At 34.9% G+C, this 23,675-nt stretch overlaps 1 protein-coding gene across 1 annotated transcript; it reads left to right on the top strand.

Moving 5' to 3' along the window:
* On the top strand, positions 1–23,060 carry TTC6 (tetratricopeptide repeat domain 6). Its single transcript, XM_008935268.1, is given in 13 exon segments — positions 1–18; positions 6,211–6,288; positions 7,369–7,444; positions 8,838–8,869; positions 9,280–9,405; positions 11,384–11,497; positions 12,990–13,109; positions 15,490–15,563; positions 17,429–17,639; positions 19,702–19,872; positions 20,070–20,240; positions 21,675–21,900; positions 22,945–23,060. Coding segments are annotated over 13 exon segments (1,533 nt in total).
* Positions 23,061–23,675: the final 615 nt, after the last annotated feature.

The raw sequence follows: 23,675 nt of genomic DNA, 5'->3' as shown, positions 1-23,675 counted from the left end.
ATGGATGATTATGCCAAAGTAAGTGCACTTTTTTTGTATTGTTACAATAATGAAGTAACTTTGTGTAACTTTAGTAAAAGTAAATGGTATGTGGATATGTCTGGTAAGTAGCTTGGAGAACAGCTAGCCTTTCAAATAAACAATGTTTTAAACAAACCAAAACAGTGCTATGGAAATAAATAACTAATACCTGTTACCCCTGCCAGCTAATTGAAGACATTACTGAATGTCTACAAATTATCAGCCACTAATAAGCTTGCATGATTGCTTTTTTAATTTCATTTTACAGTTAATGGAAATGACAATAGACATTACAGGACAAAGGAATAAAAAGGGATATCTGAGAATAAAAGAATATATTATTTTTGCACTCGAATAAGACTTTAATCATTAGAAATAATGAAGAGTAACATTGTGTACTACTTTTTTTGTTACAGTGTTTTCAGTATAAACCAAAAAGAACACATGCACTTATGAAACATGGAATACATTTCTTTAACCGTTTAGTTTTGACTACAGCTATTCAGGATTTTACAGCTGTGATCAACTAAGACTCCAGAAATGCTCAGGCAAGGTAGAATACATAGTTTAACAGAAGTATTTGAATTTTAAGTGGATTATTAAAAGAATATTAATATGTTAAAGACTCAATATGCATTAAACAATAATAAAGCAAATGGATTTCCAAAAACATGTCTAATAGAATTAGAATAATACTTCTAGGCCGTGATATTCATTGGGGAATCTTTGTATTGCTTTAATGACTTTGGATTAGTCCACAGACCTTAATTTAACAAAGCACAGAACCATGTGCTCAGATTCCACTAGAGTAATGCAAATAGAGTGTCAGCTGGACTTAAGCATGTGCATGTGTGCTTTGCTCTAAAGAGCTGGATTTAAATACATACTCTAAGTGAAGAATGTCCTTAAGGATTGCATGGTGCTATGCCTAATTTCCACTGGTTGCCTTGATGATTCTAGTTTTAGTATTATGATGAATTAATGATTTCCATGACAATTTTGAATTATGAATGAGAAACATCTTTATTTTTGGATTATAATGATAATTTTGAGGTTTGACTTGCAAAGACAGAAAAACAGTTATATGATTTCCCTACTAGAAAGTATGACTGATTTTTAATGTAGTTGCTGCAAATATTTACATTCTTTTATTTTCATTTTTTTTTCTTTTTTTTTTTATTCTATTCTGGATTATTGAAAATAGATGTAAAATAAAAGCAGATATTAAATACCAGATTATGACATCTGCTTTTTAGGTGTCAGCTTCCATGGTAGGTAGGTGTGTGAGCAGCCGTTATCACCAAGGTCTCAAATCAATACAGTCAGTGGATTTGAGATAGACTTAGTATATAGACTCTTCCATAAAGCCTAGAGAGCTGTTCAGCTGAACAGGCAGTAAGTGTTTTTTTTTTGGATTAACTGAATTGCTCTCATCCTCTTGGATTATATTGACTAGATCTTCGTTGACCATAATGGAAAGTCACACACCTAACATGTTGTAGGCATCTGCAAACAGACACCTAAGTTCTGATGTCTTATTCTGGAACTGATTCCTATCCAAACTGAATAGAAATGGCCAAGGAAGGATTCCTGTATGTGTAACTTCCACCTGTCAGTGCATCTCCTTCATCACAGGGAACCACAGAATCATGCAAAGCTTTCTTAGGACATTACATTCCTGTGCTACTAAAGTGATTTACAGGTGTTTCTTAAAACTCTGATATAAAATCTTGAAGCAAAGTAAAACTACATTTGGCTTCCTGAAATCAAATTCAGGATCATTGGGGCTCACGTGTTGTTATGCAGGCTCTGTGACTAGTCCTACTGAGTATGATTAGTATCAGTGCCTTCTGTTTGTGTGGAGTTAAGCATGTGATTTACATTCTTGAGGAACTGACTTTACTGTGTTAGATTGAAAAAGGAACAATATCTATTTTGCATGATAAGTCTTCTTAAAAGTGAGATATGGCATAAGACCTGCTTAATAACTGAAAGGTAACTTAAGTAATAAAAATATACAGGTTTTATATGTTACATTTTGAGTTGATAAACTAATTTTACAGCCACTTGATGTCTATTCACACTTTTTCACCTTCAGCTTTTATCTTCATCTTTGTAGCTTCCTGAATTTGAGGGAAGGAATAGTGTAACATAGTAGGATATGATTTTGTAAACTTGTCTCTTTGAAAGAATTACTGAAGAGCAGAGTGGATATTTTCAGAAAGATTTAATAAGGGCAGTTTTATATTTTTTCTTTTAAATCTGATTTAACAAAATCTGGTATTTCCTATACAGAGACTGCTGCACCAGTAGACTACAGAACTCAGCATTCCATTCAACTCTGTTGTGCCCAAAGCTGATATAAGGTTCTATTCTATTAAACCTGATTTACATGAGTACAGCGATCTGCCTATATGGTATAGATTCTAGAGTTTGTTCCTTCATACTCACTTTATTAAGTTCAGAAACAAAATTGAATGTTTATTCTATTTTTCAACATTTTTTTCATGAATAATTGCTTCAAGGTTGCATGACAAAACCAATGGAACAACTCTTCCTATTTAAAGTTGACTCAACCAGTTAATACTATGAATAATAGTCTGTGACTTCACACTATGACTTCATTCTGTAGGTATAATTTTCTAAGGGAAATGATATTTCAAGAGAAACTTTCTTCCTTCTTAGGCTGTATCGAGGAAGAGCATACGTGGCGCAGCAACAGCACAGAAATGTGGTACACGACTTAGCAGCAGCGACTTGTCTAGACCCTTCCTGCTAGGTAGCATTCTGCTACAGAGGTTTCATACTGTGACAGGTTTATCCAAAAAGAGCTGTGCAGGACTTCAGTGTTTCTGGTATTGTTGGTTTCTTTTAATGATGTGTATGTTTACCATTCAGAGAGAAGGACCATTGAACGGTAATTACTGTATTGCAGTATAACACAGATATTTCATATTGCAAATATTGAAAAGTATGTTTGTCATTCAGTGTTTACTCCTTTTAATTTCTACTGTTTGCTATTAGACATTGGCTCTTGCTGCTGTTGTTTTTCTTTTGTTATTTTGCCTCTGGTTCCAAAGCTTTTCTGCTTCACTTTTAACAAAGTGTGATTGTAACTAAGGGTTATAAATACATCTTGAAGGTATTTTGTGCCACAATGAACAGTTTGTTATGATCTAATATTTTATGGTTTATTTATGATATTTTGTAAAATTCTAAGAAAATTAGAGCAAAAAGTAATATGCAAATAAGTTGCATGGACTAACTGAAATATATGTGAATATCTCAAGAGTTGATTTTTATTCTCCCCCTCCCACAGTACTTATCAATGACACTCAGGAAAATTTCAGTTCTTTTCTTCATCGTGGGATTGTTTACTCAGAACAGTGTCAATCAATGGTCACTTACAATCTGTGACTTTGGAAATAGCCCAGCCTTGGACAGGTGACTGAAATTGAATATTTTAATATATGTTGTTTATGTTCTGATTACCTGGGGGTGTAAAAGTACTAATAAAGGAATGTAGAACTGTTATTTACCAGATAGATGGGATTTAAACCACACAAAACTATAATGTTTTCTTTTAGTATCTTTTGCCTAATTTACTGTATTCAGAGTATAATAAAAGTAACTATTAATATATTTAAAAATTAACTTTTATTTTGCCTTAGGTGACAATTTGGCAAATAAATTATTCAGGTTTGGCAGATCAAAGATGAAACTGATGTCCTTATTAAATGCCAATATAATTTTGTTAGTCTTTTCAGAGGCTTTCTGTCCACAATGCAGATAAACAGTGAAATTCTTTTTTTTTTCCCCAAAAGAAAATGGCACAATGCTTTCTTTAGCAAAAGTGTCCCTGAAATAATTTAAAAAAAAAAAAAATGCTATTTGTGGTCCTTTATCACAAACTAATGTGGCTTCTCTGAAGTGCATTTCTTCCTACCACTTAAAACTACTTTGGAAACATGATATATGTAGCAGCCCTGCCATGCAAATGATCCTACAATAAGCAACAAGCCTCCCATACCAGTTAGCTTCATTAATTACCTTAATATAATTACCTTGAAACCTACAGGTATTCTTGTTTGGCCTTGGGCACCCCATCAATCCTGTCTTGAGCAAAGGCTTCCATCCCAAACTGTGGCAGATCTAAAGGCACCTCAGCTCTTCTTTTGTCTTGACTCTGCTACAGGAAGTCTTAAACTTTACCTAGAAACAGTCTGTAAGAATGAACTGCACAAGATACTGCAGATATCCAAGTGGAATGACAGAAAACAAAGGAGTAGGCTGTGGTCTTCTAAAATTACAGTATGTTTTTAATGTTGAAGAATTCAGTGTTTCTCAGTGTATTTCAGTATATATGAAATTACCAGCTAGCTCGATTTCTAGACCAGCTTCTATGACAGACTCATCCTCATTTCCTCACAATTTACATCTGGAGTGCTGGTTTTGGTGATCAGAGAGCCTCTAGTGTGCAGCCAAACATCACAAGCTACTGAAATGGCATTTTTTAATGAGCTGTCTCCTCTGTTGGCAATTATAATTCTTGAGGTCAGTGTGATCACAAAATAATTGTGATAAATGTCATAAAAGCAGATGAAGCCTGTATAAGTTGTGGTTAGTACAATGACATATTTCTTGCAGTAACAAAGGGAAAAAAATATTCTGTTTTTAGCTTTGTCATCTTTGCTTACTTAAATATTGGTTTGATACTGCTGTTGCATCTTGATCAATACCGTGAAGCTATTCAACAATTTGCTAATGTCATTGAAATTGATCCTTTCAATATTTAAGCTCATGTATGTGGAGTGCAAGCCTATCATAAGGTACCACCTTCCTTTTGCTTCTGCTTGCCACTTAGTATAGCTCTATTTATCTTTGTGGTTGTATTTTAATACTTACATTTTGGTGATACACAGTTGTTAGAACCTGCTTATAGTTATACTTTTCAAGTAGTCCTTGTCACCATAATAGCATTATACACATTGCAATTGTTGGCATGTCATACAAAGACACAAAATATTTCAAATGTCATTTTATCTTTTCTACATCAGTGTGCATTTAATCTGAGTTTATAATTGAAAAAAATATATTTCAATTTTTTTTTTGAAACTAAATAAACCTCCACATTTTGAAACACACTTTTTTTGAAACAATTTTCTTCAGAGTGTTTATTTTTCTGGAAGCTCAAATCTTCTTCCCCACAAATGGGAGTGAAAACACTTTCAGTATTTAAATTTACAGTGAAACAGAATGTATTCTAATTCTGCATGGGGTTTGAGAATAGATTCTGCTAGCAGTTTTTTGAGACCCTTTTGGGAGTATATGGAGTGGAGTATTCAGTGTGACCTAATTTGGGTAGATGTTACTGGCAGAATTCTTCTGAAACACGAAACTGTTTTCTCACAGTGCTTAGTTTGTTTTCAGAAAGTTTTGAGAAATTTCTATACACTCTTCATTTTCTTCCACAACTAAAAGAAATTTTTAACTCAATCCACTTAAGTAGACTGATGTCCTTTTTTTTTATACTGTCATTAAGCACTTGTGCCTGATAGTTTGTGTTGGAGGTCATCCAGTAATGCTCAAGTTGCTTTTGTAGGTTTTTTTGGTGGTGGCTTTGGGAAGGGATTTTTTTGCCTTTTTTTAAAAAATTTCCATGTAAAGCAGTTAAATAAAGCTTGGTACATACATTCCATCAATGCTGTTCTTTAATGAGAGTTCAAGTTAGCAGCTGTCCCAGCTGGATGAATCACTTCTTGGAATCTTCACTGTAATGATCTCCTTTTGCCTCAGCATTTGAAGCACACTGAATGGGAGCACAGACACTTGAGAAATAAATGTAAATTCATTACAACAGTGAAGATTAATTAGGACATGCTTGCAGGTGGATCTCGTGAGCTAATCTGCTTCCTAATAGTCTAGATTTTTCTTCAGATTTTGGAGAAGTAAAGAAACTGTCTGGAGTTTGGATCTGCCCTGTGGGGACAGTATGAAATTATGTAGGGTAAAAGTTTCAGAGCTTTATTAAAAACATGTTGAGCTCCTTTACAGAGGGCATATGTGCCTTGTGAGTTGTTACTGTGGGGGCATTACATCCTGTAGAACCATATTTACAGAAATAGCAATTGTCTCCAAATTCTGTTCTTATTAGCAATTAAATTGCTGATTTCTCTTTATAAATTGCAGGTTAATAATTTACAAAATGCTCTGAAAGATATGAACCGAGCCATTAATCTTTATCCGAATAAACCACAAATTTGGATAGTAAGGTAGGGAAGTGTTTAGCTGAGAACTTCACAGGTATCTCCTAAAATAAATGGAATTCTATTGGTAGATACTCTTATATTCTTTGAAATCTGTTTTGAGTGGGCTTTTAAAAAAGTAGTATTCTCATAGTATTTTCAAACCTGAAGAACTGTATCTGCATAGTGTCATCCAACTATTGTAATCGTTACACTGCAGGAAGGAACGTTGCTTCATATACAGAATTCTTCTCTTTGAGTTACATATAGTTTCTGGGGAAAAAGAAGTAAATAAGTGCCATGACAAAAAAACAAGTCTGGACTTTGAAAAAATTAATAATTTTTTTTTTTTCCTTAAGCAGATTGGTTCTTCACTGATTTGTCTATAGAATCTACATAATGCAAAGACTGGAGGATTTGGTCCCTGCCAATTTAGATTTGAGCTATTCTTCTTGCCCATCTTTGGGCCAGTGAGAAGTAGTGACCTTTACCAAGATAAAAGTAAATTACTCAATAAAGCTTTGTCCTCCCTCAAACAGCAATAAGAACTAAGGAGGAAATGCTAGGATATATTCCTTGGGTGTATTAGGAGAATTACTTATGTTCCAGTCAATAATACTATATTTTCCCAGTTTTAAGTGTGAATTTACTCACATTGTTTCTGAGTGTGCTTTGGCTAGCATGACCTCTTGTACTGATGCTGATACCTGAAGAGGCAAAATATTTTCGGACTTTTTTTGAAAACAAACAAATTGTATCCGTAAGCTATCAGTTTGTGGTGGATTTTGGAAATGGTATTAAGATTACTGTTGTACTTCCTGAGATTTAAGGATTACTGTCTGTGGACTCAAAAGAATGTATTTTTGTAACTCCTACAATCTGAAGAGGAGTAAGGATAGAATTTCTTGGTACTGTGATGTGAGAGGAAAAGTTTAAAATTTGACAGTTATTTCTGATTTGAAAAAAAAAAAAAAGGAAAAACTGGATGTTTTTATTGGAAGGCATTTTTCACTTTTTTATGCAACTGAAAATGTATTTGCATTTTGAAAGAAATGCCTGGAAATAGTTCTACTAATTACATCTAATAAATATTTAATTACAGGGGACAGTATCAGTGGATTTGAAGGAATATGAGTTGGCAAGTTTATGTATTCACCAACTTGCAGAAATGGATGCAGGTAATGCCAAATAACATTAATTTTCCTAGATAGCTGTGAACTATGGCAACAGTCTGTAACTAAAGAATTGTTAAAAAAAAATTAAGTTCAGGCAAGCAAATAGGTTAGTTACTGTGAATCATCTAAAATTTAGGAGCTTATTATCTAGATTATTTTGTTTGCATGTCTTTTGAAGCCTTTAAAGGTAATGTGTACACTATTGCCTGTACTGTCACCTGTGATTTCAGACTTTCCTTTATGTGTTGAGTCCTTGTTTTATATTTCTACCTTTCAGTATTGGTGATTTCTACTTCTCCTGGTTTGAGTTAGAACAGAACTAATTCTAGTCAGTGATTTTATTTTTCGGATAAGTCTCTTCTAAGTGCACTTTCTGAAGTTAACAGCATATTTTTGCAGACAGTGTCTGCTTATAGAAGTGTTAGCACTTGATGTTTATATTTATTACTAAGGACTGGTATGAAGAAAGGGTCTTGCTATACTTTTTTCTATGGAAACAAAGGTCACTACTAAAACATCTTCTACACTGGGTGCCAATAAATCTGTCACAGGTTAGGGCTGGGCTGGGCACTAGACAAATGACAGATGCTCACTATTAACCCCTCTTACTTCAGAAAGTGCCGTTACTTAGAAGAGATTTAGATGAAAAGTAAAATCACTGAACAGAATTTGTTCTATTCTAACTTAAACCAGGACACTACTTCAAAGGAATGTTGAGTAAGGATTCTGTTCTGTACTTAGGTGCAATCTTCCCAAACAAAATATCAAATAGCTTTAAAACTGAACCTTCCCAATGTGTTTGAAGAGTGAAAAACTTGCAGCATAGTAGTTTCTTGTTATGTGCTGGGCATAAAATGGCAGCTTTCAGTGTGTCCTGGAGCTCCTGGTGAAGCCATATGAATGGCCACACTGTATGAGATTAATTTCCTGTCTCAGGCAGTGACCAAGAGTGGATACACAGGGCACAAGAATATCAAACCAAAGTAGGGATATGGTGATGCTTCCACAGAGCAAAGCCTTCTTAGATGTGGGGAGAGGAAGGTAAATACTTGCAGATACTCAGCAATCAAATGATACTCATTGATAATTGTTCAACTTGAGCATTTTGTAGGAATTGAGTTTGCATTTATATTTTTAAGGATGTTAACATAAGCATTGATACTCCAGATACTTAAATACCATTTTAAAGTTTGTATAACATATAGAGGTATTTTATGCTGGAAAACATATAGGTTGAAGTAAAAGAGATTGTTGGTTTTCATGGTGGTTTCCTTCCAGAATCCTTTACATGTCAGCCTGTTCAGCAAGCACTCCTTCAGTCATTTTGTCAAAATCACAATAAGGCCATAGAGTGCTACTGAAACTCAATCTGAGCCTTCAATGTTTGTTATTTTAGGAAAAATACGAATGAAAGCCAAGAAAACTAAGGTTAGAAATACTTACATTATATGTGCCAAGTAAGGCAATGTTTTTCTTTCTGTATTCTTTTAATACTTTATGAAATGTTCCAGGATATGAATAAAACTTCAGAGTACCCCATCATTTAAATTATAAGACCTGAGTAAGAATTTTTAACAGTAGCACTAATAGTTCAGCATAAATTAGACAACTTTAGTTTTAAAACATTTAACATGATCCGTTAAAAGATAGTTATGTAGATTTGCATCCATTGTGTGTCATAATTTTGCTTTTTTTTGAAATAAAATAATACAGGAGTATGTCTAATATTTTTTGTCTAAGAAAATGCAGTGCAAAAGTTTAATTCATGTATGTGAACTGAATATATTAGGTATAGTTGCAGGTATTTTTTAAACTTTGTGAATATTCTTATGTCATAGGATTTAACCAACACTGTTACTCCTCTGACTCCTTCAGTTCGCCAGTATTTAAGGCCTGCAGAATTGTTGAAATTGGCAGTGTTGATTAGCTGCCTCTTTTTGTACAGTCGCAATAGCAAGCAACAGGTAGATTCATAAAACCTTGGATCTACCTATCTGTGTCTGAAATGAAGTCTTTATGTTTCCTCTTAGCCTTGTGTTTGCAGGTTCTTTTTAAATGGAAAGATGTGCACTTTGCAAAAATTATACTCATGCTCCCTGGTCTTATACCAGATAAATTCTCTTGACCCATTCAGCTTTTTTCATTAGGCTTGGGTGTTCTAACGGGACATTACTAGTTCTGCTGTCTTTGACAGAACACTAAGTCAAGGGCAGTGGTCATTAGCACACTCCAACTCATTTTAGTTGTCATGGTTAAGAGGTTGTGTTTTAGAGTAAATTCCTGATTTCTCAGAGTGGTTCACAGGAAGAGCCTTGGTGCTGTGTGAGCCCTGCTCGGTGGTAGTCACAACATGGGTGTTATCAACACCCTTCTGACTCCCAACACAAAGGCACTGCACCAGGAGGGCTGCTATGGGAAAATCAGCTCAGCCAGACCTGATTCACAGCTCTTACAGACAGAAGAACATGTATTTGATTAAACTTTTGCAGTCTTGCTAGAGAAATGAGATTATTTATTGAGTTGGTATTAAACATTACTAATTTTTATGTAGCAGTAAATGGGAGGAAAGGGATAAAAAAATAATGCAGGTACATGGTGGCTTCTAAGTGCAAAAATAAGTCATACCTAGCTGTAGAAAAGAATCAGTTATCCTCTGGTTTCAACTGAACAGACAGACTATATTTAACTCGGATGCTCTCATCCTTTTAGGCCTGTGATGCTTTCAGTATTGCTATCAGACTACACTCAAGTCACCCTGATGCTTTTTGTCAGCGAGGGCTGTGTAGAATGCAACTCAGACAAGGTGAGTGCATCCAAGATTCCAATCAAGCGCTTGCTCTTTGCCCATCACATTTCCAGGTAATACAAAGACTTATGATAGTTTGTTTCTGTGAGGTGTCTCTGGATGCATTCAAAACCAATTTTACATTCACGGGTATATTGCCTCACAATCTGCCAGCAAGCATTGAATAAATTATTAGCTTCTTAAGATGTATGTTTTTATAAACTTGTAATTTCTGCCTTCTATTTAACCCTTGTTTTATAATGCTAAACAGAGCTGGTTTGGGCCATGTCATTATTCTGTTTTATCTCTACAGGCATATATAAATTAATTGTGCTGCTTACCATGGAAGTAAAGGTAGATACTCCAAGGCAATTCTGAATTGCAATGAGGCAATCAAAATTATTCCTAACAGTGTGCAAGCTTACTTTTACTGTGAAACTTTAAAGTATCAAAATAAGGTGAGAATGCTTTATTGTTCTACTTTTGCATTTTCCCTTAAAACTTAATGTATCTTACTTTGCACTTTAGAATGGTGAAATAATGGTAAAAGTGTTGCTGACAGAAACCAGGAATTACACTTTATTAGGCTTTTCCATTCCCCATTGAAAAAACTTTCTGGTTGGTCTATGTAACTGAAACTGATTGACGGGTTGGAGAAGTTACTGAGCATCTGTCTGGTGATTCTCCTCTCAAGTTCCACAGAATAGATTCTTACCTAGAGATAGACAGGAGTGTCCAAATTGCACCAAAGGTACTTTCTATGTTACGTTAAGATATAAAAAATGCAAGCTAGTAAAATTATGGGTTGATTGTAGTTATGGTTTGATTGTTTGATTGTAGTTATAGTTTGATTGTTTCATTGTAGTATGGTTGATGTGTTATTGTAGCATATGGGTGTGATGTAAGAAAACACTAAGAATGCTGGTTTGCTCAGTCTTTGCACAAATAGTGCTTCTGAAGAAGTGCTCCCACTGCAGTAAGGACTGCAGCAAGCAGTCCATAGAGGACATTGTGAAATGGTTGGATGTCTTCCAGTACCAAAGAACAAAATGTAAAACTGTGAAATAAAACTTTACAATAGGCTTTTATTTGAGGAAGAATGCGTAGTGCCATGAACTCTGAGTTATAATTTATACACAGTGTTTTTTCATTTGCAGACGTTTGAAGCTGCAATTGAAGATCTTTCAAAAACTATTGACCTCAGCAAAACCTGCATTTTGGCATACTATAATAGAGCTGTCTGTTATTTTCACATTAAGGACTTCAGAAAGGTATGGCATTAGGTTTTTTGAACATCACGTAAGCACTCAGTTATTCACATCAGCTAGTAATCTGTTATTGGTAATTAGTCAAAATTCCTGACCTCTAACAATGTCTTCCTGAATGATTGTGCTCTTCAGAAAATGGTATTAAAAAGTGGCTTTTTGGTTCCTGCTATCATATTAATTACATTTGATATCCCTTTGAAAGTAGAACTATTAATAACTATATCACAGCAGTGGTTTGTACTACATCCAACCCCCATTCACAGCCACCTTTTTTTTGTATGTGTTTATACTTCTGTCAGCTTGCCTGTGAGCTGCCTCTGAGTGTTTCTGCTTTCTACCTTTGTTATAAAGCAAAGGCACAGCAGGGCACATAAAGGCACCATGCAGCTTCAGACAGGCAGCACAATCATGTTGAACTGTCTTTTTGATGAGGCCTATTTTCTGGGACAGGGCTAATTCCTAAGTATTTGAGCTTGGGTGTCTCAAGTCAAATCAACCTTGAGCGAAGGCCATTTGTGCTTGGAGATTAATTGCCCAGGAATAATGCAGACGGGTAAAGAAAAATAGATGATTACAGTAACTGAAGGTAAAAGCTTAAGATGTGAAAATGACAGTACCTTCATAAATAGGGTATTATAAAAGTTGTTCTTTGCTATCACTCTCCAGAAAAGCCAGTTGAAGTACAAGGGAAGTTGCAGGAAAAACATAGTATATTACTGATGGAAGAAATTAACTAGATGTAGGAGGAATGGGATTGTTTTCTTTAAAGCTGTTTCTAATATCTGGCTTAGTTTAGACACGATGAAGAACAGAACTCTTAAGTGACCACTATATGGAATACTGACATCAAGGACATTTTTGTCATATTAGCTCTTAAACTGTCTAGTTATTCTTAAATATACTACATAGGTTCATTTTTCAGGTTGAAAAAGAGTTGAGCTAGACCTCCTTCAGATCAAGTATTGTTGGAATACTGTTCAGTTTTGATAAATTTGATAATTGAGGCTTCTTCTGTCCACCTCGTCGTGCAACTGTTTGCTCTTTTACAAATTTACACCCAAATTCAGTTAATACTTAATAGTGCTTAAATTTTCGGTAATAAAAAATTATATTTGAAGATACTTAATTTTAAAAGTATCTTACTTTGACATTAATTCATGACTAAATAATGGAGAATAATTTGTTGGGTTTTCTATTAAGAATTTGGATGTAAAATCTAGTAGTAGAAGTAATTAAAATTTATTTCTAACCCTGAAAATGATATATTGAAAAAATAAGTTTCAATTATGTCTATTCAATAGAGATGCATTATTTTATATTATGCTCTAGGAATGGGTGTCTATGTAATTATAGAAGGCTCCAAATTCAGCCTCACTGAAGTCTGTGCAGATGCACATGACTTGTAGGAATTTGAAAGCTTGTGTTTAAAATTTTCCATTGTAATTGTATCTTTCTGAATAGACAATGGTTTAAAATAAGTTTTATATTTTTGTAGGCTTTGAAAGATTATGGAATTATTCTTTTGCTTGAATTTAGTAAGGAAATAGCTTTTAAAGTGTTAATTAATCGTGGACTGCTGTACATGGAACTTGATGATTATGCTAATGCATGCAAGGTACAAAATCCTCCTTTGAGTAATAGAAATTTAGAGTTTTCTGTTAAATGTAAACCATTGATGATATATAAGACCAGCTTGACAGATTTTATACTCTTTTCAAATCGTTTGTGCTTCGCTCTCCTCTGCTCAACACCTAATGCCAATCTGGCTGTGAAGATGCAAATGAAATGCAGTTTTACTTGTTTTACAGTTGCATGCTACTAGAGTTGAACACAGAAATTACACAAAATTTAATAAGCCAGAACCAGAGTTTTTCCTTTTTTATTATTGAAGTAATTTGTTGTGTCCAGATGAGTATTGATTCTTTGCAGAAACCTAAGTGAATGGAGCTTCTGACTGAGTGGGCTTGTTTTGTTCCGGGGGTGTGTGTCTGTGTGTGTGTAAATGACCATTTTTGTTTAAAGGACAAGAAGCAGATGATATTCAAGATAATTTTCTCAAATATAAGAAAATAGTGTGTGTTCCTGAAACTGACTCACAGTGCTGATGACTCATTTAATGAGACTCCGTCTGCTATAGCAATAGCAGGCTTGAAATCTAACAGTGTTAAATATTACTCTTTGACATGCACAAGTTTTTATTTTTTAATTTTTAAATAGTTTTTAAGTTTTGAAAAGGTTCTAGTTTTTTTAAAAGTGGGGTAATTATTTTCAGTATAACTTGTGCATTTATTGTTTCTATTGTGGATAAGTAAATTTAAACTGCGCTGTTTTATTGATGTGATACCAAGAATTTCAATATAGTCATTCTGAAAAAATTGGGTAATATTTCTTATTTGCAAATAAAAAATGAAGAATGAATATAAATCCCATTCCAGTGACCTAGAAATGTCCTGTTGTAAGTGCATAACAAAACCTCTTTAGAGTTGGTGAAGCTTGTGTAAAAATAAATAGAAATATTGGGGGTTTGGTCTGTTATGCTCCAAGATGCAGTTAATCAAAATAGTTCAGAAAAGATGCTGAAATAGCACAAACTGATAAGTAAGGCCAGTAGAAATACTGAGGCAGAACCAGCAAGATGAGCAAAAAGTTGTTTGAATGGATTATAGTAAAGGCAAATTTATAAAATGTTAACTGAAAAACAGATACAAAAATCTAAGAGCTAATTTAAAAGAAATATGATTGACACCTTATGTAGCAGTTCTGATAGAGTATACATGTATAGTGCTGGTTGAATTAAGATATAATTACTAAAGCACAGATACATACTGCTTGAAGAGAATGTATTCCTGAATTTGGTACACTGGATGAAAAACAAGTTACATTTCAGTCTATATAAAGTCTGAATTGCTCCATAGAGGTGTCTTTCCCTGTTGATTCTGTCAAGTGTTCAGTTACCTGCGAGGATAGCACCTTTGGTTTAGATAAACCAAATCTGGTTCTTGGAACTTTGACCCTGCCTTTGCTCTGCTCCATTCACAGAGCAGGATGCTTCAAATTGTGCACTTGAAGAATCCCATTAGCTTTGCTGGATGAGAACAGTGTATCTCAGTTTTTTAAAAACAGATCTATAATTTTATGATAGCATGTTCACCAAAGGAGGATTTTATTTTAACAAAATGTAGATATGTACATGTACACATCATTATTTTACCACTTTGGTAATTCCAACAGTACTACAATATTCCATCTTTTTATTTTTACAGTTTGAACACGTAAAAGTGATTCCTAAATTGTAATTCAGTGGATGCATCAGTTAAACCACTCTTACCTCATACTGATTGCTTTCCTGTGCAGAAGCCTAAAGTGCTTCCTTACATCATAATTGAAATTATTGTATTTAATTTTAAAAGCACTTGTACAGTTTTTACGACTAAACTTATATCAAAACTACCTAATTATAAAACATTTTGAAAAATTTTCTGAATGTTTGTCAAAGGCAAAAGTCAAAAGCTGTATGAAGTCTTTCACTGGAACATCATGCATAGAGTCTCCTAATGCAAATATGAGTTTGGTTTACTACATTTGTCAAATTAAAAACAGAAAGTCACTAGATGATTTAATTGCTGGGCAAATTCTATTGAAATTGCATATAGCATACTATATTTTTCAATATATATATATATATATACACACTTAATGGCAGCTGACATACAGTATTTTTATTAAACAAAGTATCTTTCTGGAAGTTTTTGTTTCTGGAGGTGTTGCCTTCAGCTTTGTAGGAAATGCCATGATACCACATAACTGGAGATTTTATTGCATCAAAGTCTGTGACAGGAAGTATGAAAATAGTTAAATACATCTGCAGCATTTCTGAATGTAGTGCCTTTGTCAGGAGTCATCTCCCTTGTTATCCTGAAGTATAGAGTTGGCTAAAACCACAGTTCTAGGTAATGTAAAGTTATATCAATTTGCATGGTTTAATATCTGTTCAGGACTTTAAACAAGCAATGTTGCATAGTCCAGATGACAGCCAGATCTTTCAAGCTATTGGAGTCTGCTATCATAGGTAAGATCTGTAGTTATGTATGATGGAAAGTAGAAAACTGAAACAATTTCTGAGCTTATGTACCTGCTCACCTTGTCATATTGAGTTCACTGAAAACTAGGGGAGGGGAAAATGGTAAAGAGAAATGGAAAAAGGAAAATCAGGTATTTTTCAACTTTAACAACAGCTGTTAAAGTCTTCTGATATCAAGCAACTATGTGTTCATGACAGTGTCAGGAGGAAATACTAGGATGATAAAACAGAAACAAGAGGATGACTGGAGAAAATATCAAGATAAACAGAGTTGGATTGGTTTGTTGAGAATTAGTTAGGATGCAGTTTCTTTTTGAATATGTGCTTTGTCCTTTAAAGAAAAACAAAAGTCTCAATAATCTTCCTTGCCTGAATTTTTATTTGGAAATTCTAAAGTGTAGTTTCAAAAAGATGAGTTTTATTTGGAAAGACTAAATTAAGTCTGTGTATCACTTAAAATACATATACATTGGAAGAAATAAGATGTAAATTAACGTCTTAGTCTACTTATCATAGTGGTACTTCCAGTTGATATTTCACACAAGTATTACCCATGATAAATAGGGAATTTTAATAGCTATCTGCCTATTAGTTTGGTATAATCTGTTTTATTATGAATTTACTTTGCCATCTTTCACGTCTTAACCTTGTTGCTGAGGCATTATGGAGGTGGACATATTCAGGTTTTCAGACGTATTAATAACGTCAGAACTTCTTGTGTTGCTATGCCCGCAGTTAGGGCTTAACTGGCTCCATCTTTCACAGTGTCTGGGTAATGTAGAACTCACAGGAATGCTGAATCCTGCTTCTGAGAACCATGCATATGATTTTGATGCCCTTATCTGCATCCAACTGTCAAAAGGATACCCTAGTAACTGTATATCAGCTGTATAACCCATTTTAAGGTGCATTTAGCTCCATCCTGCAGTCTCTAACTTTGACTGTCTATCCACAAGATTGGAATGAAGCCCTCATGTTTTTGCAACAAGTGTGCTTTTAAAAAGCATTTGATTTAAAACTCTTAAAGTTATTTGCTAGCTAAATATATTTCATCTTTCCTCTTCTGGTAATGAGGCTGTGCTTCAGGCAGGCACAGGCAGCTTATATTGAAATAACATCTTAGCTTTCAGTATCATCTGAGTAAAATGATTTTGTCCTTTGGTCAGTTAAAGTTTTTGCTTTATGTGTAAAGATACTTACTAGCATTCATTGGTATTTCAGGTAGTTAATCCATTTTATTCCTTGATTTTTATGCATTGGTATACCTGGTGCATCAAGTTTTTTTTAAGAATGGAGTTTCACATTTGGCTTACTCTCAAACCAGAATGGCCTGTGCTTAGATCCCTGCGTGTCATCTGTTTTTACCCTGCAAGTTTAGCATAGTTTGGATAAGTTCAAGAGTTGGTATGAGAAAAAAAGAGAGAGAAGGCTTGTTTCTTCCATAAATAATTTGCTTCTAATACACCTGTGCCTGAATAGACTACCAAACCCATGTTTGGTCGTGACATTTGGACAGCACGAATGTCTCAGATAAAGTCTTTCTGTTGAGTACAGCTGTTGAAAAGGTGAAATCTTGGCCCAGCAAATGTTAATGAGAGTTTTGCTGTTTTCTCTCTGAGGCCAAGGAATACAAACTGAAGTCTGGAAGGTCTTACACTAACTGCTGTCACTGTTATAACCATCAGGGAGTACATACCAAAAGCAAACTTAAGGGAACAAAAAAAGTGTCCCTTTCAGTCAGAACTGAACTACTTTCAGTGAGCACTATGGGATAGTATTTGCTGATAATTCATAAATTGAGAATTTTATTTATGGAATTTTTAAATGGCAAACATTAGCATCTCTATTCTTAGACTTCATGAATTTGAAGAAGCTGTGACATCATTTGACCAAGTTCTCAAATTAGATCCTATTTCTGTGGATGCCTATGTTGCATGAGGAAACTCATACATGGAAAATGGACATAAGGCTGATTGTAAACAAGCACAAAAAGATTTCTTGAGAGCAATTCACCTGAATCCAAAGTGTATAAAAGCCAGAATTAGCTTAGGATACAATTTGCAGGTAACACACCAAAATTAGTTGTCAGTACTATGTTTAATCAAACAAATAATATCAATCTCATATGCATATATTTAGGTAATACCTAAAATAATAATAATAAACATAAAATAATCTATGTACTTTAGACAAGGCTTATGACATCATTTTTTTTTTAAAGTAAATTAGTAGACCATTATTTTATTTTCTTTTCACTTTTGTGCCCAATCTTCTTGGAGTTGTGCTCTTGAATAATGGAATATCAAGTAACTTTGCAGTAGTTTGATTTGCATATGTGGTTCTCTGATAAGCTAACATTAAGAATTGGCATGTTTTGTGTGTATGAGCTGTTTACTGAAGTAAAAAGCAGCCAAAGTGTTGACAAATCTGTGTAAAACAAAACCTTGTATGTCCTAGTTATCCTAAGTACATTGTTAGCAAATCTGATAAAATCCCTTGGTAAAGGCCTTATCTATAATGATGTCTGAAAACTTCCTAAAGACCTGAAGGAAGTAAATGTCACTTCAATCTTTAAGAATGGCAAGAAGTGGGACCTGGGGGACTACAGTCAGGTTCAGCTTCACTTTGACCCTAGAAAGGTGATGAAGCCAATAATTGTGGGAACTGTTTTTAAACGCATGGAGAAGGTGATGATTTGGAGTAGTCAGCATGAGTTTATGAAAGAGAAATTATGCTTAATCAACCTGGTAGCCTTCTAGGATGAAATTACTAGCTTGATGAATGAGAGGGGGAGCAGTTAATGTTATTTATCTTGAGTTTAGTAAAACTTTCAGTAGTCTTTCATAAGGTCTTCATAGAAAACCTGGAGAAGTACACTCTAGATAAGTGGACACTGAGGTGGAATGAAAACTAGTTGAACTGTCAGGGTCATTTTTAGTGCCATAAAGTCTGTCTGGAAGCCAGTCAGTAGTGAAGTACCCTCAGGGGTCAGTAATTGTTTGAACACTGTTTAACGTATTAATTAACAACCTGATAGTGTACTTCCAGCAACTTTACAAATTATACAAAACTGAGAGGAGTGATTGCACTGCCATTTAGAAGGATGATGGGCTGAACAGCCTGGAGCAATAACAGACATGAACTTCATAGAGTACAGCAAGGGAAAGTGAGAAATTCTGCATCTAGGAAGGAATAACCTCATACAACACTACACCACTACAAGCTGTGAGTTGACCTGGGGGTCCTGATGGACAACAAGCTGAAGGTGTCAGTGATGTGGTCTTGCAATAAAGACTGCCAGTGATACCCTGGGCTATGCTAGGAGCAACATTGCCAGGAGGTAGAGGTAGATGATCCTTCTACTCTACACAGTACTGGTGAGGCCACATCTGGAGTACTGTGTCCAGCTCTGGGCTCTCCATTACAAGAGACTCAGGAACATATTGGTGCTTATACAGTGGAGGGCTACTAAGATTATTTAGGGTTTGAAGCATCTGTCATACAAGAAGGGAGAGAGGGATGAAGGCTTAAGGGGGAATCTTCCAAAAGCTATAAATATCTGATGGAGGAGCATAAATAAAGTGGAGCCAGGGTCATCTTAACGCTACACAGTGGTCTGACAGGAGGCAACGGGGACAGACTGAAATAGCAGATTCTGTCTAAACATCAGAAAACTTTTTTTTTATTGTGAGGATGATCAAACACTGGAACAGGCTGCATACAGAGGTTATGGAGTCTCTATCCTTAAAGATATTCAAAATCTAACTGTACATGGTGCTGGGCAACCTGCTCCAGATGACCCTGCTTTGAGCCAGGGCAGTGGCCTAGATAATCTCTAGAGATCCTTTCCAAGCTCAACCATTCTGTGGTTCTGTGATGTGGAAGAGTTAGTAGTAGAAGATGCAGTTAAGCCAGTTGTGACCGATACGTTACATACTTGCAAAGACAGTGAGTATTGCGTAATTAACAAAGTACTGGAAAATTAACAAGATATTTGACATTTTTTTTTTCTGTAATTTAGTTAACTGTGTTTGCAAATATAAGCATGTTTCCATTCTCTGCTGTAATTTTTTTAAAGTGGGACCACAAGTGTGTTTGGCTTTTCTTGTAATGTGTCCACAATAAGAAACACAATTCATTTTGGGCACTTGGAAAGCTTCAGAGAGCATGGGGACAATTTACAGCTGCCATTTGCATTGATCCAAAATGCCATGCTACGTATGATGGACGAGCTTCAGTCTGTCTTCAAATGGGTGAAACCTTTGCTGCATTTCAAGATAAAAATGCTGCACTAAAGGTAGGGTAAAGTGATTTTACCAAAATCAACCTGTTGCTGTGAAGCCAACTAATGCTATACAATAATACTTGCTAATTTGGATTAAAAGGTGCAATTAATTTTTTTTTTAAAGAAAATGTATCTTTGAAAACCAGATTAAGTTACTGTAAAAGTGAAAATTTTCCCTGAGTAAGAATGCATCTGTGCTTACCTTTTAGCTCACTACCACTGTTCCACTGCTGACAAACTGAGATGTCATCAATCAGTTAATGGGACATCTACCCTGTGCCATGAAGGACTATCAAAAAGCAATTTCTGTTGACCCAAACTATGCATTAGCCTATTTCAGTGCAGCAAATGTCTACTTCCAGAATCGACAGTTTTCACAGGTAAGTCTACAGTCTGTCTTTATACTGTCTTCAGAACTTTATCCCTTGAATAAATACTGTTCTTATAAAGCTGTCTTGAAGTGCAATTAACATGAAGCTTTCTTACATCTCATGGTCCTCTACTAGGAGATTAATTAATCTGTAGTAATTAATAACTGCCATATTACTATGTATTTTATCGTTGATATGGATGAAATAAGATTCTGGACAGCTAGGGTGCACATCACAAAAAACGGTAAATAATTGAGATACTAAAATCTTACTGATGTTCAGTAACTTCCCCCTCCTGCCCAGCTGAACTCCTGTACATTAAGTAACTTGCCCAGATTCACTATAGCACCATGACAAGGAGAATGAAAAGAATCTCCTGCTGGTGAGCTTTAATCAAGAAGTCAGATCTTCCTCTTGTTACCACAGTAGCTTTGGAGTTTTAAATCACCTAATTCTGCTAAAATACAGTGGGTATCTCCAAATACAGAAGAGCTGGGTATGAAATTCCTCTTGTGAGAGAATTTGAAATCTGCTTGAAAGCAAGGACCACTTCTTTTTCTCTATGTGAGTAGGCCCCTGAAGTGATTTTTTCCATTGGTCTTCCAGTCACATTTCCTGGGCACAGGCTCAAGCTTTTCTTTGATTGGAACTTTGTGGTCCAGCAGCTGTGGCAACCCAGAACCATGGATGCTTCAGTACATTTCATCTACTTCGCAGCTCTAGGAGAGAATTCATTCATCTGTAAAGAATTCAGCTTGCAGCTAACGCATTAAGGAATTCATCATCTATAGTACAGGCTTGGCATATGATTTTAAACCTAGATTTTACTTCATGCAGCACAAGACACAAATCATGTAAGAAAAAGAAAATTAATGTTCTTACATGTTTCTCAGAGTTAGATTCCTTGTTGCACTTGAGCATTAGTTAGGCTTGGATCAGAAATTCCGTAGGAGCCCAAGGTCAGCGCCTTGCATATGGCTTCTTCTGCGATCGTGTAATCTCTTATGTGTCTGGTATTGTTCTTCCACAATGGGTCTTGCCTAGGCTGTTCTTTTTTACTGTTTTTCTGTGACTCCTTACTGTCTCACAGAGGCTGTCTAATTATGAAGAAAGAAGTTCAAGAACAGGTGTTGTATTGTAAACTCTTTTCTGTGTTAATTCAAATTTCCCTTAGTGTGTAGCTTATTTCTTCTGCTATAATTACAATTCAGCGTAAACAGTTGTCAGTTTTCAAAAGTCTGTCTGGATGGGTGGGTGATCAACCTACTTGTGGATGAGTGTGCTGGTGCTGTGTCTCTTCTCTGTGCAGGAAGAACACTGAGCAGAATGAGTAAAGACTTCAGAATACTAGCAGCTTAAAGAAACTGGAATCTGCAAGTTGTACATAAGTGATTTTGTCAAATTTTAACTGTCTACTTGGTCTTCAATTCATGTGTTTTGTAGGCCTGTTGCTATTATTCCAAGGTATTACAACTTGATCCAGGAAATGAATCTGCTGTTATGAATCGTGCTATTACAAATACATTACTAAACAATATTGAAGAAGCCAGAGAAGACTTTGAGAAGGCAATTTGTCTCTGCCCGTTCTCTGCAGCAGTATATTTTAACAGGGCACATTTCTATAATGGATTGAAGCAATACGAACTAGCTGAGAAAGGCATTTCAACAGGTAATCTCTATTTTCCTGTCATGATTATTTGATAGCATACTAACAATTGTGACAAATTACTTGGCTTTATGATTCAGAAAGTATGTATGTATTTTTGATAGTATATTTTGTACTTAATTTGATCTGCTATTGTGATGTGACTAAAACAAGGAAGTTAGAGCCAGCATAGTAATGAATTGATTTTTTTTCCCATTGTCCAAATTGAAAGAATATGTAAATTAGAAGAGAAACTGTTTCTTATAATGTAAGCATGCTGAACAGAGCCCCTTTCTAAATGAAACTGTGGCACAAAGTTCTAGGAAAGTACTATATTAGCAAGTCTGAAAAAAAAAAAAAAGTGTGTGTTGAGATATCTATTTGCCTAGAAAATAGCATTCAAGTAGCTTATTTCATATATCAACACAAAATTTAATGAACATCTTTGCAGAGCAGGTTTTGAAACAGTATTTGGCTTGCATAAGCTTTTCTGTTGGGAATAGACATAGTTCATAGAGTAAAGGAATTGAGTCAAACTTCCAGTTTTGTCTTAGTGAAAGCTAAAACATTTGTTCAGGTTCAAAACAACTGGGTTATATTAGTCCATTGCTGCTTGTCTTTGCTGCTAATATGAGATTCAGCAACTCTGGATACACAGGCAAACTTCTTCCAGTAACTAAAGCTATGTTTAGTTTTTAATAATTTTACTGAAACAAAATTTAGTAATGTGTCTTTGATTTGACAGTGTTTTATTGCACAGATTTATTTTTCTTTTCTGAAAGGATTAATATCTTTTAGAATATTTTTAAAAAATAATAATATCCTTTAAGGTGGGATTTATAAATAGCATGAAAAAGAGGGGGGGGAAAAAAAGAGATCCAGAGTGTAATTAACGTGACACAGTTGCCTAGTGCTTGATGTAAAGTTGATTTGCATAGTGTGTTTTTTTCTGTGAAAGTATATCTGGAGAAGAATTTGAGCACTGACAAAAGGTTGTTTTTCTTCTCTTTATAATCATATGGTAATGTTAAAAAAACCCCAAGCCTAACGTTCTGTTTATTTTTATAGCGTTGTCAATTCAGCCTAATGATGCCTTGATGTATAAATTTAGAGCTGATATTAGTGGTAAACTGGGTTTCAATAAAGAGGCTGTTGAAGACTATAAACAAGCAATCAACATTTGAGAACAGATTGATTCCATGTGAAAAGACACCAGTTGTCATACGACTTGGGTTCTATTTACAGATTTCTCAGACCTATAATTAAAAAGTCCAACGTGTGAAAAATCCATAACTTAGCTTCATTTTTATATATTCCATGCACATTTTATTCTCCTCAGTAGTATAATTACCTTGATTGTGCAACCTAGCCAGAGTTGTTTAAAAATAGAACACCACATGTAATTTTTTTTTTATGAGTTATAGATTGTTCCTTATTTGTTAGTGTCTAGAAAGAATTGATTGTGTTCTGGGTGAAGCGAAGGACAGAGAAGAGCAATTTCTAGGCAAAACACCACAGCCATATTGGTTATGGAAGGATAAAAGAGACTACATTCATTCTCCCCCCACCCCCATATAAAAATGAATACAGGGATGGTAATTATGTCGCCTGGATCATCTAGGAAATAAGAATTCTAAGATGGCTACTAAGTGCTTGTGTTTGCTAACTAGGTCCCACTTTTCTTACATGAACTTCCTTCTATACCTCTTCATAAAGTTTCCTGTTCCCTGTCACTCACATGGTAGGGGTTAGCCCTTATGCAAGATCCATTTATTGCAGCATGAGACCTACTCCAGGAA

This window comes from Merops nubicus, unplaced genomic scaffold, assembly GCF_000691845.1.
Source record: "Merops nubicus isolate BGI_N331 unplaced genomic scaffold, ASM69184v1 scaffold10232, whole genome shotgun sequence".
NCBI classification, from domain to species: domain Eukaryota; kingdom Metazoa; phylum Chordata; class Aves; order Coraciiformes; family Meropidae; genus Merops; species Merops nubicus.
This window is presented reverse-complemented; position numbering and strand designations above follow the sequence as displayed.